Source organism: Echeneis naucrates, chromosome 21 (genome assembly GCF_900963305.1).
Source record: "Echeneis naucrates chromosome 21, fEcheNa1.1, whole genome shotgun sequence".
NCBI lineage: Eukaryota > Metazoa > Chordata > Actinopteri > Carangiformes > Echeneidae > Echeneis > Echeneis naucrates.
The window spans coordinates 20921771-20938874 of record NC_042531.1 but is presented as its reverse complement, the minus strand read 5'-3'; the positions used below and the strand labels follow the sequence as shown (position 1 = coordinate 20938874).

The window sequence follows — 17104 nt, the reverse complement described above, 5'->3', positions numbered from 1 at the left end:
GTGTCCAGTTGGTGGAATGGAAATCCCCACGTGGTTTGGACCCGTGTATAAAAAGTTTGGGTGAGCGGAGCCCCGTTGTCTTGATTGCACAGGGACTCGAGAGCCTCGGTCAGGGAGTAGCATCTTACAGGACGCACGGATCTGTCCATCCACAGACGCGGATACGAGAGTGGTGGGAGACACGGTGACCAAGCGGACGCATCGGACTTGGTACTCTCCCCGGGATTGCAGCTGGCAAAGAGCAGACCCCTGCCTGGTGTTTGAATGAGTACAACATGAGGTCGGGCAGGAGGGGGGGGTGTGCGGATAGAAACCGGGACCGGACGCGTTTTGGCACAGGACGGGATTTTTAGTCAGGTTTTGGACTCGGTGAGACGGTGAAGCATTAACCGTCCTCATTTGTTTTGGTCGATTCCGCGTCTGAACTATAACGTGGTTTGACAGAAGCGCGTCAACGATCCAGGTTCCTGAGTGCGCCTTGCAACCAGAGACCTGAACTTTTGTTTTGTGCATTGAAAAGACGTATTATACGATTGACAAGAGACACTCAGCGTTGCAGTCTTACTCTTGTATGACTGGGAATATAAAGCTTTCATTTGACTCTTTGGATATCTTGAACTGTCGGACTTTTTGGAGCAAAAGCGGATGTCCTCCGGGAATTTTCACACGTTTTACTGAAAAGTAGCTTTAACCTCAGTGTATGTGTTTAATGTTTCCATCCCCTTCTTCTGTAGCATTTTGACTGTTACGTTAACTGTAGAAAAAATGAGCTATTACAGTCTAGCATTTTCCTGTTTCCTGGCGTGTTTCCTCTCGGTGCGCTGCAGCGCGGTGACCGGGACAGAGACTCGACAGAGCCAGAGCCAGATCTCTCGCCAGGAGTCGTGTGCGTCCTGCGGCCTCAGGGCGTCGGATCAGTCGGAGAGGGTAAACATAGACTTCCTGGAAGCTGTGAAGAGACACATACTGAACAGGCTGCAGATGAGGGACAGACCCAACATCACCCACCCTATCCCCAAGGCGGCTATGGTGACTGCACTGAGGAGACTGCACGCTGGCAAAGTGCGGGAGGACGGCCGGGTGGAGATCCCCAGCTTCGACGGGCAGGCCGCCTTCAACAACGAGGTCCAAGCAGAGACGTCTGAGATAATCAGCTTCGCCGAATCAGGTACTGATCAATTATTAAGTGCACCCGTCTAAATCGACCCATGGATGAACCCATTCACATTTTGACTTCATGCAAAGCCCCCATTCATTCACGGCATATTTCTATTCGCATTTTAAGTAATGTCATATTGTGCCAGTTTGTGTCAATAGATGATAATAGTTTAGAAAAAAGCCATAAGTGAAGTGGTTCTATCATTCCCATCGTCTTCTAACGCCACAGGCTGCAGAAGGTGGCTAGTGTTGAAACTCAGACTGAAAATCAAAAAGAAATAAAAGCAAGGAAAGAGTCCTTAAATTACCCCCATGTGTTGTCTAGGGGATAAAAAGAACCTCTGAATCCAATTTCATCACTAAAGCTGCGCTCACACTCAATACTCCAATGTATAAAGCAGCCCTTTTAAATACGGACAAAGTCCTTCAATTGGCCATTTATCCCTTCCTCTAAGAATGTGTATCTAACTGATTCTCAGAAGTCCAAAGAGAAGACCCTTTCCTCTCTGTTTCCCTCACACACACACTCACACACACACATACACACACACACACACACACACACACACACACCCCTCCCTGCACATACACAAGCTTACACACAAACACACGCACATCTAAAATCATCTGTTTGACAGAATCCAATAATTGTCAGTTGGAGCTGTGAGAACCAGGTCTGTGACACAAACTGTTAGTTTAACAAAAAGATAACATACAATTTAAGACAGAAATAGGATGTCTCAAATACAAGTACACACGCACCCACACACACACACACACCATCCTCTCTTTTCCCATTGGCCCTGCTGGTACAATTAGCCTGAATGGACTGCTGGGTCCTGCTTTCCAATGGGAATGATCTGAGCGCCCTCACGAAAAGGGAACAAAAGACAGGCAATTATTATAAGAGCACTATGTGTTTGTGTTGAACACAACTTGTCAACAATAAGATGAAGAAAAAGAAAAAAAAAACACAGGGGGAAAACAAAAGATATAGCTCAGAATAATGTATGAGACATTTGAGTCAGTGCAAAGTTGGATTGGTGGGAGTGTGGGTGGAGGGGGGGTATGGCATTGGCGATGGCAGAGGGAAAGGGGGGTTGTTATTGTGTGTTAGTGTGTGTGTGTGTGAGTGTGTGCCTATATTGCAGTGTTGTAAAGAATGCTTTTGTGGCTCTAAAGGTTTGCTGGGCTCCTTTGCTTTTTCTTCTTCTTCTATTTCTTTGTTTTTGTTTTTGTTTTGTTTTTTTTTTCTGGTTCCATTCTTCCTCACATCTTTGAGCATTTGTGTGGCATTGTATCATGGAGCTGGCTTGGGTCCCTGCTCCCTAGACCCTGTCTGCCTCCTGGCCAGCTGGCTCACGCCCCCCAGATCAGATGCTGCCAGCCAGGGCATGGCTCAGAGGCCAGGTCTCCAGAAAGCTCTGAAGCCAGGGGAGCTCGCACCCCCTCCCTTTCCTCCAAGCATGGGGGAGCCTGAATTGTTGTTGTCAGTTCAGGACAAGGCTGGGTTGGGGGGTGAGGTTGGCATATGTTTAGCCAACAGCGGGCCAACAAATGGATGTGGAAATGTGTTTATGTGCTTTGTGAATGTGTGAAACAGGGTCAGCGTATGTCTCCTGCTTCCCCTCAGCAGTGCGTTGACTGTGGCTTCCTATCTCTGGCTGCGGTAGCACAGAGGTATGAGGTCTGCCAAGGGGCCCAAGGCAGGTTAGGGAGACAATGCCAATCTGCCTTCTACCCTGACATGGCCCCATGGGTTCTCGCTGAAGGATTTGGTGTCTCGTATGCACCGGAGCGGGGAACACAGACAGGGGAGGAGGGTGGAAGAATGAGAGAGAGAGGGGTTGATGGAGAACTTTAGGTAGCCACAACTTGATTTACTGCCTGGACCTGGGTAAACTCTTTTCAAGTGGATTCCACAGTCAATCAGAATTGTGTGTTTCAATCACAAAGACTGACTGTTGCTATGAACAGCTTATGATCTGATGAATGATTTATGCAACATCATTGAAAGTGTTCCTGCAGCAAAGCTTGGTGCTCCCTACAGTGGCTTTAAACTCCAGCATCTCTGCTCTACCCCTCCGTCCTCCCCACTCTAGGAGGAGATCTGAAAGACATGAGCCTAGGCCTGAGGGATGCCTGCTACATACAGACACGCCTGTGCTCGCGTTTGAGCCACAAGTGCTCTGCGCCATGCCCTTGTCCTTCCACGTCGTGTGGTCTTTGTCAATAGCAGCTTTGAGTAATGAGTTTTGGAGCCACCAGCTTGCTCCCACCACTTCTACCCTGCCTCGGTAGCGCAGGTGGAGACACGCCGGAGCAGCTCTTTATCCTCCCCAAGCCCACCCAGGTGGCCCGCTTGCTAATACTCACGAGCAACCTTTTCCAGTACAGGGTCAGGCAAGGCGTGTCAGGGCCAGCTGACACTGGCTGGAAAAGAACAATTCATTCCAGAAAATGAACTCAGATGAAATAAGTTGCTGATGTATGGTTGCAGCATTAAAAATAACATCCAGTAGAAGTGACGCTGAACTCACACAAGCCCAGTTTTACCGTTCACAGCACTTTCTGACTTTCTACTCTATAAACAGCTGAGTCCATTCAGTAGCTTTATACTCTCCGGTCTTCATCTGTGGATTGAGATGTCATTTAATAGAAAAGAAGAAAACTAAACTGAAAACAGTTTAACAAGAGCCAAACGCTCCATAGGAAGAGCATGATATGACTGAAAGCTCTAGAGCAGCTATTACAGTGACCATGAGGGGACACCAGTGACACTAGTCCAGAGATGTATGCAGTTAAATATTAGCTGTAGCTGCAACACACAAACATGCATATGTTGCAGCTGCACATATACATTCATTCATTTATCCATCTTCTACCGCTTATCTGTTTCCAGGTCGTGGAGGAGTGCTAGAGCCAATGCCAGCTCACACTGGGCAAGGGTGGTGTACACCCTGGACTGGTCACCAGTCCTTCACAGGGCCAACACACAGAGACCAAAAACCACTCACTTTCACATTCAGACCTATGGACAATTTACAGTCACTAATTGACCCAAACATGATGTCCTTGGACGGTGGGAGAAAACCTGAGTACTCAGAGGAAACCCACGCAAGCATGGGGAGAACATGCAAACTCCACATAGAAAGGCCTCAGGCCTGGTAACTGAACCCGTGACTTTCTTGTTGTGAGGCAAAATGGTTAATCACTATGCTGCCGTGCTACTATATATATATATATATATATATATATATATATATATATATGCATGCTTGAACTCGCAGGAGTTCAAGCATGCACATTAGGTAAATTGGTGGCTCTAAATTGCCTGTAGGTGTGAGTGTGAGTATAAATGGTTGTATGGTTCCATAAGATGATCAAGATGAATGGACTTGCAGCCTGTTCAGGCTGTACTCCGTCCTGGGATTGGCTGCGTGACTTTGCATAGATAAATGGTTGAGATAATGGATGGATGGGTGGAGCAGTGGCAATGCTTTCATACGTTTATACATTTGGCAAAATTATCATTGCTCGGAAGATTAGTCAGTTAAATAGTCAATTCTTCAAACCTTGTTGTTGATCGTTGTTTGTTTTCCAACTGCAGATGTTAGACAGCGTACATATGTGAGATGTGGTTTGTTGTGCTTTTTTGGGTATTCACGCGCTGATCTGACAAAAGCAGATGTTTCCTCATATTGCAAGATGAAGTAGGCAAATTAAATGTCAGACAGTCAAACAATCGGTCCTTACATTAAATGTAACTCTAAAATAATAACTGTATAATAACATGACTGGATTTCCTAGCCCTTCCAGTTATCCCACTTCAGGTTTTGACTGCTGTTGAATTGTGAACAAAGAAAAACATTCACACAAACAGCTGAGAGTTGGGCCTGGTTGTTTATCTCACTGTCAAGTTGCGATGCTTTTTTCTGAGCTTGGAGCTGTTAAGACAAGTAAGAGCACACAGCACTGACTGAGGTGAGGTTAGTTACTTGTAGCCCTGAGGGGCATTTAAAACAGTTGCAGGTAAGAGCTTCTGTTTCTCCACATTGCCCACTTCAGTTGAATTGCAGCATGTACAGTGCACTTGATATCTCACCCACGGGCGGTACACAAAGGCCAATATTTGATGTAGTGCTTACCATGAGTTTGGGTGTGTGCCTGTGCATCGGTGCATAAATGGATGGATGGGTGGATGTGTGTGTGTGTGTGTGTGTGTGTGTGTGTGTGTGGGGTGTGTGATGAGCCAGAGCTCCCAGCTGACAAGCTACAGAGTGGAGAGCTGGTCTGAACAGGTCCCCGTGTGAATGTAAAGCCGTGGTTTACAGGAGGAAGAGGTGTGAGGTGCCTTAAAGGCAGAGGGTGGGATCCCCTTCTTTGGTGGCCACCTGTTGACACTGACACACACTAATCAGTCATCAAACAAAGTAATTTGGCTGCTTAAAAGGTGCTGCTCTGCTTGAGCACAATGTAATGAATATCCCAAAATAGAAAAAAATCAAGTTACATCAGGGTAATTATATATAAATGGAAAAAAAAGAAAGAAGTTGGGTGAGGGAGAACCCATTACCAACTTTAGATTCCCATGATCTCTTCATTGTGGTGCTGGGGAAAGTGGCCAATGTCATATAAATGGCTTTTAATTTTGTCTCATCATATTTTTTGCTACAAAGCCACGTGTTTCAACGCCGGGCTGCAGCACGGCTGTCTCCCAGTGCCTCACAGGGGTCTTTGTGCTGTCACTCTCCGGGTGCTTACACTGGAAGAAGGGGCTGGGCTCTGGTGGGGGTGGGGTTCAGGTTGGGCACTAGCAGTGAACCCAGTGAACCCCCTGGGAGCCTCAGCCTTGTCCGTCACCCTCCCCACCTTTTCCACTTGCATCCTTCCTTCTCTGCTTCTTCATTTTCCTCCACTCTGTTGTCCTCCCTCTCTTGCCCCCCTCCATGCCTGATCTTAGGCCAACTGGGCCTGATCCCAACACTGGGCTGTCACAGCTGGCCTATCAGGAGCTCCCGCAGAGGCCACCTGACACAGTGATTGAGGGAGAACAGTGAAAACAAGAGGAAACAGATCCTAAAAGACAAAGCTGTGCTCTTCTAGGGAGGAGGGTGGGTAGGTGGTGATGGATTTCTGTTGTTGTATTTGAGCGCGTGTGTGTGTGTGTGTGTGTGTGTGTGTGTGTGAGAGAGAAAAGCCTCCTGAAACTACGATGAGTTTCATATTAACACTTCTTGCTGATTTCCCAGCTCTTTGACTCATTCCTCATCATCTTCAGCTGCTGATGCTGTCTCCTCAGTTGTCATGGATGTTTTTAAACCTGTCACACAACCTGTGATAAACTCTGTCTTTCATCAGAGAGATTTCAAAAGCAAAGCATGATCTAAACAAATTACTCCATCTCCCACTATATAAATGGAAGATTGAATTAACAGTTTCTCTGTTTCTCATCTGTTTTCTCCCACAGATGGCTACACATCCCTGAAGTCTGGTCTGTACTTCCTCATCTCCAATGAGGGAAATCAGAACCTATACGTGTCCCAGGCCAACCTTTGGCTATATTTTCGTGTCCTTCAAGGTCCTGAGAAGGGCCTCCGGAGGAAGGTGACAGTCAAGATCCACTACCAGGAGACCGGGTCTTCAAGCAGCACTGACGGAGGCCCAGGAGGTGGAGGTGGAGGGGGAACGGGCCGCTGGGCCCTGGTGGAGAAGCGCGTGGATCTGAAACGCAGTGGATGGCACACCTTCCCCCTCTCAGAGGCAGTGCGGGCTGTGTTCGGGAAGGGCAGTCGTCGACAGGACCTGGAGATCCACTGCGAGGGCTGCGAGACAGCTGGCGTGACTCCAGTGTTTGTGGACCCAGGAGACCCGTCTCACCGGCCTTTCCTGGTGGTGCGTGCTCGGCAAGTTGATGGGAAGCACCGCATTCGTAAGCGGGGGCTGGAGTGTGATGGCACCAGCGGGGGCTTATGCTGTCGGCAACAGTTTTACATAGACTTCCGCCTCATTGGCTGGAATGACTGGATCATTGCACCAGCCGGTTACTATGGTAACTACTGTGAGGGAAGCTGCCCGGCCTACATGGCGGGCGTGCCGGGTTCGGCCTCGTCCTTCCACACCGCAGTGGTGAACCAATATCGCTTGAGAGGGATGAGCCCAGGCTCAGTCAACTCCTGCTGCATCCCCACCAAGCTCAGTACTATGTCCATGCTCTACTTTGATGATGAGTACAACATCGTCAAGAGGGATGTGCCCAACATGATCGTGGAGGAGTGTGGCTGTGCTTGAGATGACATCTTGACCCACATCATGATCTGAACTCAGAACAGTCAGAAAGGCCTTTTGAACAAACAGGACGTTTTTGTGCGGTACACATATACAATATATCTATGCCTACTGTATGTGTAAGCAACACACAGACACACACTGGTGCAATCTAGCAAACGCAAGTATCAGTGTTGTGTCCATGTGTGCATGCGTGTTTACACGTGCTTGTGCAAGTGTGTGTATTTATCAGACAGTGTGGCAAGCGGGCTGCCCAGGCTGGTCAGTGTCTGTTCAGCAGTGGGACGAGAAGGGAATGATTATCACCAAATGATTCTTTTGCTCTAGTTTTGCCATTTCTAGTCAAAAAATAATGGCTCATCATCTCCTCTTTGAATGAAGATAAAAAAAGCGCTTGAAGAAGTGATAGGATCAGCCAGTGACATGATTGGCTTCACCCCCCTTCCCCTCCACATGCTCCCCACCCCACTCCTCCAACCCTCTTAAGTACTTTAAGCACATGACAGACTTTTGTTTTTATAAAGCACTGACAATTCATCAGCTTATACAATTCAAAACACCAGCACTTCGCTACTATGCCGACAGACTCAGTCTGACTGTCCTCTCTGGTGGAATTAGACCAGCAGCGCTTAATGCCTTTGCAGGATTAAACACTCGGCAGCAGCACACTTGCAAAAGAAAAAGTCCACCACAGGGCTGCTGCCACTGCCGCTGCCGTCGCTTCTGCTGTCCTTCTTGCTGTCGACTACAGCACCCCAACCCCAACTTCCTCCCTGTTAACGGTGTCGCAGGTCCTGCTACCATGACAACCAGGGGAAGCTGGATCTCATAAGTGCACTTCACATGTGCACTGGGAGCGACGGAGAGAGAAACTGCTGGGCCCTAAGGCTCAGTTAAGGCGACGCCCATGAACACAGAGACTCTTCAGCCCGGTGCGTCGCCACAGTGTAGTGCAGCACTTGCAGAAACTGAATGCACGCCCTGATAGCACTTGTATAAAAAAATGCCTTCTAAGGGGTACTGAGTGTCCTGTCCTATCACAAAATAAGTGCCACATGAGCTATGCAATGTATAGTCATCTATACCCATACTCAACGTCGTCTATTTGACTGAATCCTCTTTCCATCTTTTTCTCTCTCCTCCTCCTTTCTCTTCAGTCCTCAACTCTTTATCAATACTTGAAATGTGATCTTTCGCTTCCTTTCCAAAGCGAATGATTGTTGTGACATTTGCACTGAAAAGTTGCAGGATTAGTAAAACAAAAACTGCCATTGAAATGTTATTTTTATAGAAGAAATTTGAATTTTGTTTCAAGTTAATTTTAATTAACAGAACCAAAGAGGCCAAGATTTGAGCTGTTGTACTGAGATGGCAATGACCGTCATGTTCCTGTGTACAATACTGTTTTTTTTTGTTTTATGATTTGCGAAAGGCCTACCACTGTATCAGGGTACGATATGATTTCATTTCTTAGTTCTATTTTCATTCTCTGTTTTGTACAATAAGCAACACTTCATTTTTCATCTTAATTCTATTTTTGTTTCAGTTTTCTATTTAATAAGAAATTTATTTTTAGTTCCTGTATAAGTATCATTTAGTCAAATAAAATTCATCTGTACAGTTTATGCAAAATAAAATGTTTTTCTTAAATATTCGCATTCTTTATAAGAGTGACATTGTTGAGACTTGACCTGTTTCTCAGTCAGAGGCTCCATCCTTCTGGTTTTCATAGAGGTGGCCTCCCATAAACTACAATCTATGCTTTTGCCATGAGCATATGGACATCCTGTAGACTCTAGGACGGGAAAGTGAAGCCACCTGCAATTTATCTAAAGACCATTAGGGGGCAACAGTGCTGGAATGTAAGCCAGATTGTATTGACATCTATGTGAAAATACCCTTACTTTGTCTATTTGCTCAGTAAATGAGTTTATGGTCTTAGTCTTTATTTTCCATCTTCAATACAACATGGTGTTCATTTTTTTAATTATGGTCCCATTTAGAGAAAAATAGACCTTTAAACTCCTGAGAACAGAGCTTTTACTTGTGTGTTGGTGGGACTTGTAGGCCATTTTGATTGTACACCGATCATTGTAATGTGCTTGGGCAACCAAAATGACAGAGATAAGTGTCCACAAATGAGGCCCGCAGGTCTAAGTTAAGCAAAATTGGAAACATGCTTTAGGGCATGGCTACTGTGTGTTTGACAGGCTGTTCTAGAAATGGAGACCTGGTGGAGAAATTACAGAGCACGTCAGATATAGTGTTCATCCATCCTTAGCTCCACCTTCTCCTCCAAATATGATTTATTCTGGTCTCAAAAAGCCAAGACAGCAATAAACAAATTATAAACTTGAAGCAATACCTCACAAGCCAGTTAGTGGATGTCACGATACAATGACAGTTGGATGTGAATTGCAGGCCATGTTGCCTAGTAACATCGACTTTGACTTGATGTATAAAGACCCACATTTTAAATCAATCAAATCAAAAATCAAATGTCTTTATATAGCGCCAAATCATAACAAAGTTACATCAAGGCACTTCAGACATAGAGCAGGTCTAGACTAAACACTTTATGGAGTTGTTACAGAGACCCAACAGATCCCTTTGTTGTAATCCTCTGTTGGTGTTTACTTTCCTAGTATTTTCAATCCCAGAGTGCAAAGCATCTTCAGATGGCATGGTCAAGTCAACTTCATTTCTAGAGTACATTTAAACCAACAAATGCATAAATTTAAATAAAGTAAAACAGCAATAATATGTGATAATATGCATAGTTAAAAACATACAATAGAAGAGAGAGGGGAAAAGCAATTAAACAATGCAGAAAAGCTCAAAAATACTCCTTAGTCTAGATTTAAAAATAGAAATGGAGGGAGCACATGATATGAAATGGCAAGGAAAAATGTAAAAAAAAATTGCAAAACTAAAAGAAAAAACTAAACTAAACAAAAACACAGCCCAAACATAAAACTCCTCTCAGTGTGTCTTCAGGACTCCATGGGTGTCTCATGAACTGGATCTGGAGAACAACCATTACAGCCATGATTCACTGGCATGCACAGTGACTGCAAATTCACAGACATTCACATACCTGTTTGATTCTTTTTTGGCTGTTAGTGTATGTTTGCATAAGCATACAGATAATTGTGTGTGTATTAATAGGTTTTGTTTCATCTGTCTATTACATCAGATTGCATTTTCCCTCTGCAACACTTCAGTTGTGCTGTTGCAAAAATTGTTGACATCTTGACATAAAGACAAATCCTGTTGAACTGTCTGTTTGCTCATGCCAACACCTATCAACTGGTGGCTGTCGTATAGTATGTCTCCATCAAAACACATCATGTGTCCCTGTAAAATATTGGCTGCATAATTGCTTTAAATGTATCTAATGGGATCTGGCAATAAGCTCAATAAGATTTGTTTGCCTGCAGGGCAAATAGCAAGGTAGGGAGGGATCAGCGTAAATAACTCTGTTACCTGTTGCTGGATGGATGAATCAGCAGCAGCAGCACGAGGTGTAAAAAAAAAAAAAGAAAACAAATCAATATCATGGTAAATGTACCTGACAAGCATGCCATCGAGAAAAGAAATGATTTGCCACAAAAGATCTGAGGCTGCTTTTTATTCGCCTTTCAGTGGAGCCTGAACCTCTACAGACAATCCACGGTCTGTGCTGACAGCTGCGAGAGAGATGTGTAGCTGTCTTGTCATGCTTCCCCAGTGCATGCCAGAATCTCCACAGCTGGAATGTTAATGATGCAAAGCAAGAGCTGTAGGCCATTGAGCTGCTACTGCTCGGCCGTGGCCACACATCCACTGACATTCAAATCACAAAATCACATCATCGGTGTGTGCTCGCTTGTGTGTCAACTCTCTGTGTCAATAATCAATAGCTTCTTGCTTTGCATGCTCCAGTGCCAAACTTGAATACATAACTACATGTCTTATTCCCCCTAAAGCAATGCTCACACGCATGCAGTATAAACAAGGCACAACACAAATATATACACACTTTCACACACAGACACCCCCACACACACACACACACACACATATGCACCCGCAACCTCTGCAACCCTTCGTTATCAGCTTAAACAAATATTGTCCCTCTGCCCTTCTACATCTAATAGCGTCACAGGTTGAGGTCATGACAGCTGCCAAGTTGATGGGGTCAACTGGTTTATCACTGCAATAGCCTTCATTCTTCCAGATCAGCCCGTGGATGGTTGGCTGTAATTAATTTATGACTCTTCATCGCCTGGGGCCATGCATTCCTCTGCTCCACGCAACCTCCATTTGGGATCTCTGGCTCCGGAGCTGTTGATAATGAATTCTCACATCACTCTTATACTGTTATAAATATATATACATTGGGAGTGTTAGTTTTTTAACCAGACACCATCAAGCCTCCTTCTGTGTTAGAACAAGGTTTATATCTTTAGCATCTTAGAGCACATTTGACCAGTGTTCATTAACAAAAAAAAAAAAAAAAACTCTCACTAGATACGATCCAGGGACATGTTATCTTTTTTCCATATTCATGCATTACTATGTTACATTTGTACTTGCTCTACTGTTTTATAGCTCTTAGGCCTCATTTAGTTCATTGTGTACACGTAGCTTTTTGTGTATTTTATTTATTATGATAAATAAAAGAGAAAAATGTGTTTCAAGGCTTTATACTGACCATTTATTCTATATTTGCTGCCAGAGTAGAACCCTAATCACAAGTTTACCACATGATAGATAGATTTTAGATTAATGGATGGTCTCAAGCAGGTCATTGTTGAGGATGTAGCGAAGCCTTGTTTTGATCAGAAAACCTTTCACACATAAACCCAAATGAGCTGAACACAGCAGGAGGGTTAAAGTTGCTTACAGGGCTAAACACAACATGATTTCTATTACCAATGAATAGGAGTGACCCTTTGTTTTAGTCCATAGAAATCATGTAAGGGCAGTCTTATTCTGAGGATTTATTGTGCGGGCCCCCTAAGACTGGAGGCTTATTCCACCCCTCTTTACTCCTTCCTACCAGCTGAAGTGACAAGTTGACCTTCGAAGCTACATGGACTGCGCTCCCTGCAAGTTTTCCCTCTCAGGCAGATTTCTGGAGGAAAAAAAAAGAGCTTTACAACTTGAAAGCATATTTTAAGCACTAACGAGCAGAAAGCTCAATTAATCCAAACATTCTGTATTGCTACAATCTGGATTGCGACCTTCATATTTTCTCCTCGGGAAACAGAAAGCTCATCCTTTGAGTTCCTTTGCAGCCCCTGAATAAGTTTACTAACATCACAGATGACCTGGGGCTTTATTTTTTACTCAATATGTGAATAATACATCCTTCAGATCCAGTTCAAGGAACTGTTGTGGTGTTCTGGCCAAGATTAGATCGACAGACGTTAGGTTTGTGATCACTGATCATATGTTCTATGTCCTGTAGGAGGTGAAGGGGTCAAAGTGGCACAGCAGCACGTTACTTGTGTGTGTTTTTGTGAGTCATAATATCAGGGGTGTTCCTCCCCCCAAAAAACAACTGGAGCCTTGTCACTAAAGTCAGACCCCCACCCCAAACTATATCTCCCCGTCAGCCTGTAAAACATTCTACCTCCTCACCTCCACCTTCCACCATCCTGACCTCTGGACTCGCAGAGCACAGAAGGCACACTCAGGGGCCACAAAGCCTTGTTTGTGTTGTCTGTGGTGGAGAAAGCCTGAGAATCACCGCAATTCACTCAGCTTTAGTAATGAAGCCCAGTGAAGGGTCCTGGCCAGACACTGGGACTGGACTGGTTCGGTTATTAAAGTTAGGGCTAGATGAGATAGGCCAGCATAGAGTGGCATAGAGGTTAGCACTGTTGCCTCACAACAAGAAAGTTGTGGGTTTGGTTCCCAGCCTGGGGCCTTTCTGTGTGGAGTTTGCTTGTTCTCCCCATGCCAGTGTGGGTTTCCTCCGGGTACTCCAGTTTCCTCCCACTATCCAAAGACATGCGTTTTTAGGTTAACTGGTGACTCTAAATTGTCTGTAGGTCTGAGTGAGCGTGGAAGTGGTTGTTGGACTCTGTCTGTCTCTGTGTGTTAGCCCTGTGATGGACTGACGACCTGCCCAGGGTGTACCCTGCTCTCCCCCACTGTGAGCTGGGATTAGCAGGCAAAGAGTAGAGGATAAATGAATGAATGATTTGATGACTCTAAATTGCCAGTAGGTGTGAGCGGGCGAATGGTCTTATGTATGTTGGCCTTTTAATGCTCCCCACATACACACAACTCTGCTTGGGTAAGATATTATATAGATAATGGATTGATGAATCTTGCAGGTTTGACACTATTGTTACCCAAACAGCAGATGAACACCTGCAAAAGTAGATGTCTTCAAAAACACATTTTTCCATGACACACACGCACACACAGATACGCACTTACATAAATACACACACAGGCATAAGTAACACACATTCTGTCTGCTCAAGGAAAAAAAGGTGGGGATAAAAATGCAGGCATATGCCCCCGCCCCCACCCTCTGGGATCATGTTTCTTACAAATGAGTATTCATGTTTGTCTTTGCTCCCATGTGTGTGACTAGGTTCATTCACACGCTGCTGGCCCAGCCTATCAGTGAGCTGACTATCACACACACTGTCACTTACAGGTGGACAGAAACTATGCTCCCAAGAAATAAAAGCCAGACTGTTTACATACTGCTTCTACCCAACAGCACACAGGACATTAGTCACGAGGATTCCTTTCCCTTTTAAAGCTAGTAAAAAAATTCCCCCATCAGTCCAAAATACTGACAGTGAGCAGTGAGCTAAATTTAGCTCACCAATGGGTCCTGGACAGAGAGGGAGGCAAACAATAGCAAGATTTCCAAAGGCATGAGTAAAGTGGAAGAGGCCAGGGGGACAAAGATGGAGACTGTAGTTGGGGGGACAGTCAGTGACTATAGAACCATATAGAGCACTCACACAAAGAATGTTCGGAGCATTTTCTTGAATTGGTCAACTGAAAACATCAGTGGCTTTTATTACCAGCAGAGACTGCAGGACTGATGTTGTTGTCACCTTGTAAGTCTGCGTGTCATGTGTTTGCGTGTCAGAGGGGAAATTCCATTCTGGGTTGTATAAGGTGTGGCTGAGGATCATCTCTGACCACTTGAAAGCGGGGCCATCATCAGCATTCCTGTATGACTCGCAGCCCCAGCTGCAGTTCTCTCTGAGGGCTCATTATTCTAGCAGGTGCCCTATTGTACCATCTTTGGCTTTTCATGAGCATACCAAAAACACGACACCAAAATATGCAGGGAGGAGGAGGAGGGAGTTGGGGGGTAGTGAAGAAGACTCAGTGGCATCAAAAGAAGAGAGAAACCTTTGTTGAGGGAGAGCTGGCCAAAGAAGAATGGCTTCAGATCTTTGGGGGTTAGAGCAGTGGGATGTGGTGATAGTGGCCACTACAAAGGAAAGAAATCCAGAGTCGACCACGTGAAGGAGTGTCTGTGAATATAAACATGTTGGGGCAAACTATAATTGCTCATCTGCCCCAGTTGCCCTCAACTTGACTGTTTTTCGTGTTTTTCTGGCTAATTACTGATGAAGTTCACTCTGTGTTGTCAGCAGGCTGTGGTTGAAGAAATGACATTGTTGTCAAGCACTAACAACCCCTGCTGTGGGAGAGAGATTGTGTGTGTCTTTGTATGACCTCATGGGAAAGTCCTTTTGGTCTGGAGTAAATGCAACAAAGAAGCTGTTGACAGATGTTTCTTTTATAGAAAAACAACTGATGCTCTTCTGTTTTAATCTGCCAGTGTGTGTGTGTTGGAGTCTTAATTGTGTCTCACCAGCACTTTAAAGATATAGACGCACACAGTTTGTGTGTACCACCCATGGGAACAGAGTTTGAATATACACAAGTGAATTAGAGATATTTATATTTAATTAGAGTCCAGTGAGCCTGAATATAGGCTTCAGTGTTTTGAGGAAGATCCAACTGTTTGAGGAAAAGGTTGTATGGCATGCCAAAAAAAATAATTTTGCTGATAAATAACGATATAACCAAATTTTAAAAAGGAGAAAAAATGTGCATTGTATATATTACTTTTGAATAAAAGGTGGACTATTTTGACAAAAAATAGTAGTTAGTGGAATAGTCGTTCGCACTGTTGCCTCCCAGCAAGAAGGTTGTGGGTTCAATTCCACTTTTCTGTGTGGAGTTTGGATGATTTCCCCATGACTGTGTGGGTTTCCTCTGGGTACTTCAGTTTCCTCCCACATGCATAATTAGGTTAACTGGTGACTTTAAATTGTCTGTAGGTGAGAGTGTGAATAGATGTTCATCTCTGTCTCTCTCTGTGTCGGCCCTGCGATAGACTGGCAACCTGTACCCCACCCTGATCTATAATGGGGCTGGGATTGGCTCAAGGATCCCCAAAACAGGAGAGGCGGTAGATAATTAGTGAGTGAGTATAAGAAGATATAAGAAGCATGATAATACAGCTAGATTTTCAGACAAAATATACCATATTTTAAGTTAAGTATTTTCAAGAAAAAAGTCACAATAAGGATAAAGTGACAATTTCAGGGGAAAAAGTGTGTATGGAAAAGTTGGAAAACTAAATCAGACTGTTGAGAATCCATAAAATAAATAAATAAATAAATAAAAATATACATACATATATATATACAAAACATATCAAGAAAAGCATTAATCCTATCTTTTTCTTACAATAATATGATTTGAAGCTGTAACTTAAAAAAATGATGTCACTTTTTCCTTGAAATTTTCTTGTTTCAAAATATAAAAAAAATATTTTATAAACACTGTAAAGTCTTGAAGTATAACTTGTATCATAAATCATAATAATTCAAAGGCAACTTTCATAATAATATTCGGCATTCAGCACAGAAACAATGTTAACTTTATGAGATTAAAAACTGAAGATGAGCTCAAAGGGAACAAAAGTCAGTTCTCAGAAGTTGCTGTGGATGAAAGTGTGTGAATATTTTGCACGGCATCTCGAAGTATTGCCTGTGGGCTTCAGGCACTAAAAGCAGCCTAGAAAGCGTGAAGAAAAACAAGGCTGGACTCAAAGCAACAAATAGTGGTATCTCTGAGTGATAAACACTGACAGCATTTAGGCTACTTTTCACTCGCTATCAGATTAGACAAACTCACATAACTACTGAAAGGAAGTGCTTGATGACAAAGATTTAAATTCATCTTGATTTTGCTGCCTTTGTGGAGAGGAACCAGAGTGAAAGCATCAGGGGTAGATTGATATAGGTGGCTTGGGCCATGGGGTGCTCTCTGGGTGTGGACACATGGCTTTGCTTGTGCATATCTCTTAGATCAGAATTAATTTTGTGGCGCCTTGGCTGGGGATCAGGGTAAGCGAGTGTGCCACACACAGTGTTTGATTGTTTCTGATGGCTCAGATGATGCAGAGGAGGAGATACCATCTGAAGTTACCCACCCTGTAAAAGTATTCCCCCCTACACTTCTGTTTTTTAAAATCTCATATTACAGTGGTGGAATAAGATCTCTGCCCATGCAGTACACACAACAAAGGCATCTGTTGTACTAGGCAGTCATTGTGTGCAATTAAATGTCTCCTAAATACTTTTATTGTTGACTTTTTCAGGTACATTCTGAA

At 44.1% G+C, this 17104-nt stretch overlaps 1 protein-coding gene across 1 annotated transcript; it reads left to right on the top strand.

Annotated features, from left to right (window-relative positions):
- inhbb (inhibin subunit beta B) lies at positions 1–9698 on the top strand. The gene is made up of 2 exons (XM_029531038.1): positions 1–1168; positions 6629–9698. The coding sequence occupies exons 1-2, from the start codon at positions 766–768 to the stop codon at positions 7447–7449; spliced, it is 1224 nt and encodes a 407-aa protein (XP_029386898.1). The 5' UTR covers positions 1–765; the 3' UTR covers positions 7450–9698.
- Positions 9699–17104: the final 7406 nt, after the last annotated feature.

Bases quoted from the DNA above. Each gene is read 5' to 3' on its own strand.
- inhbb (XM_029531038.1), top strand. From the start codon at position 766: ATGAGCTATTACAGTCTAGCATTTTCCTGTTTCCTGGCGTGTTTCCTC. The intron at 1,169-6,628 runs GTACTGATCAAT...TTTCTCCCACAG, and splicing joins AATCAGCTTCGCCGAATCAG to ATGGCTACACATCCCTGAAG.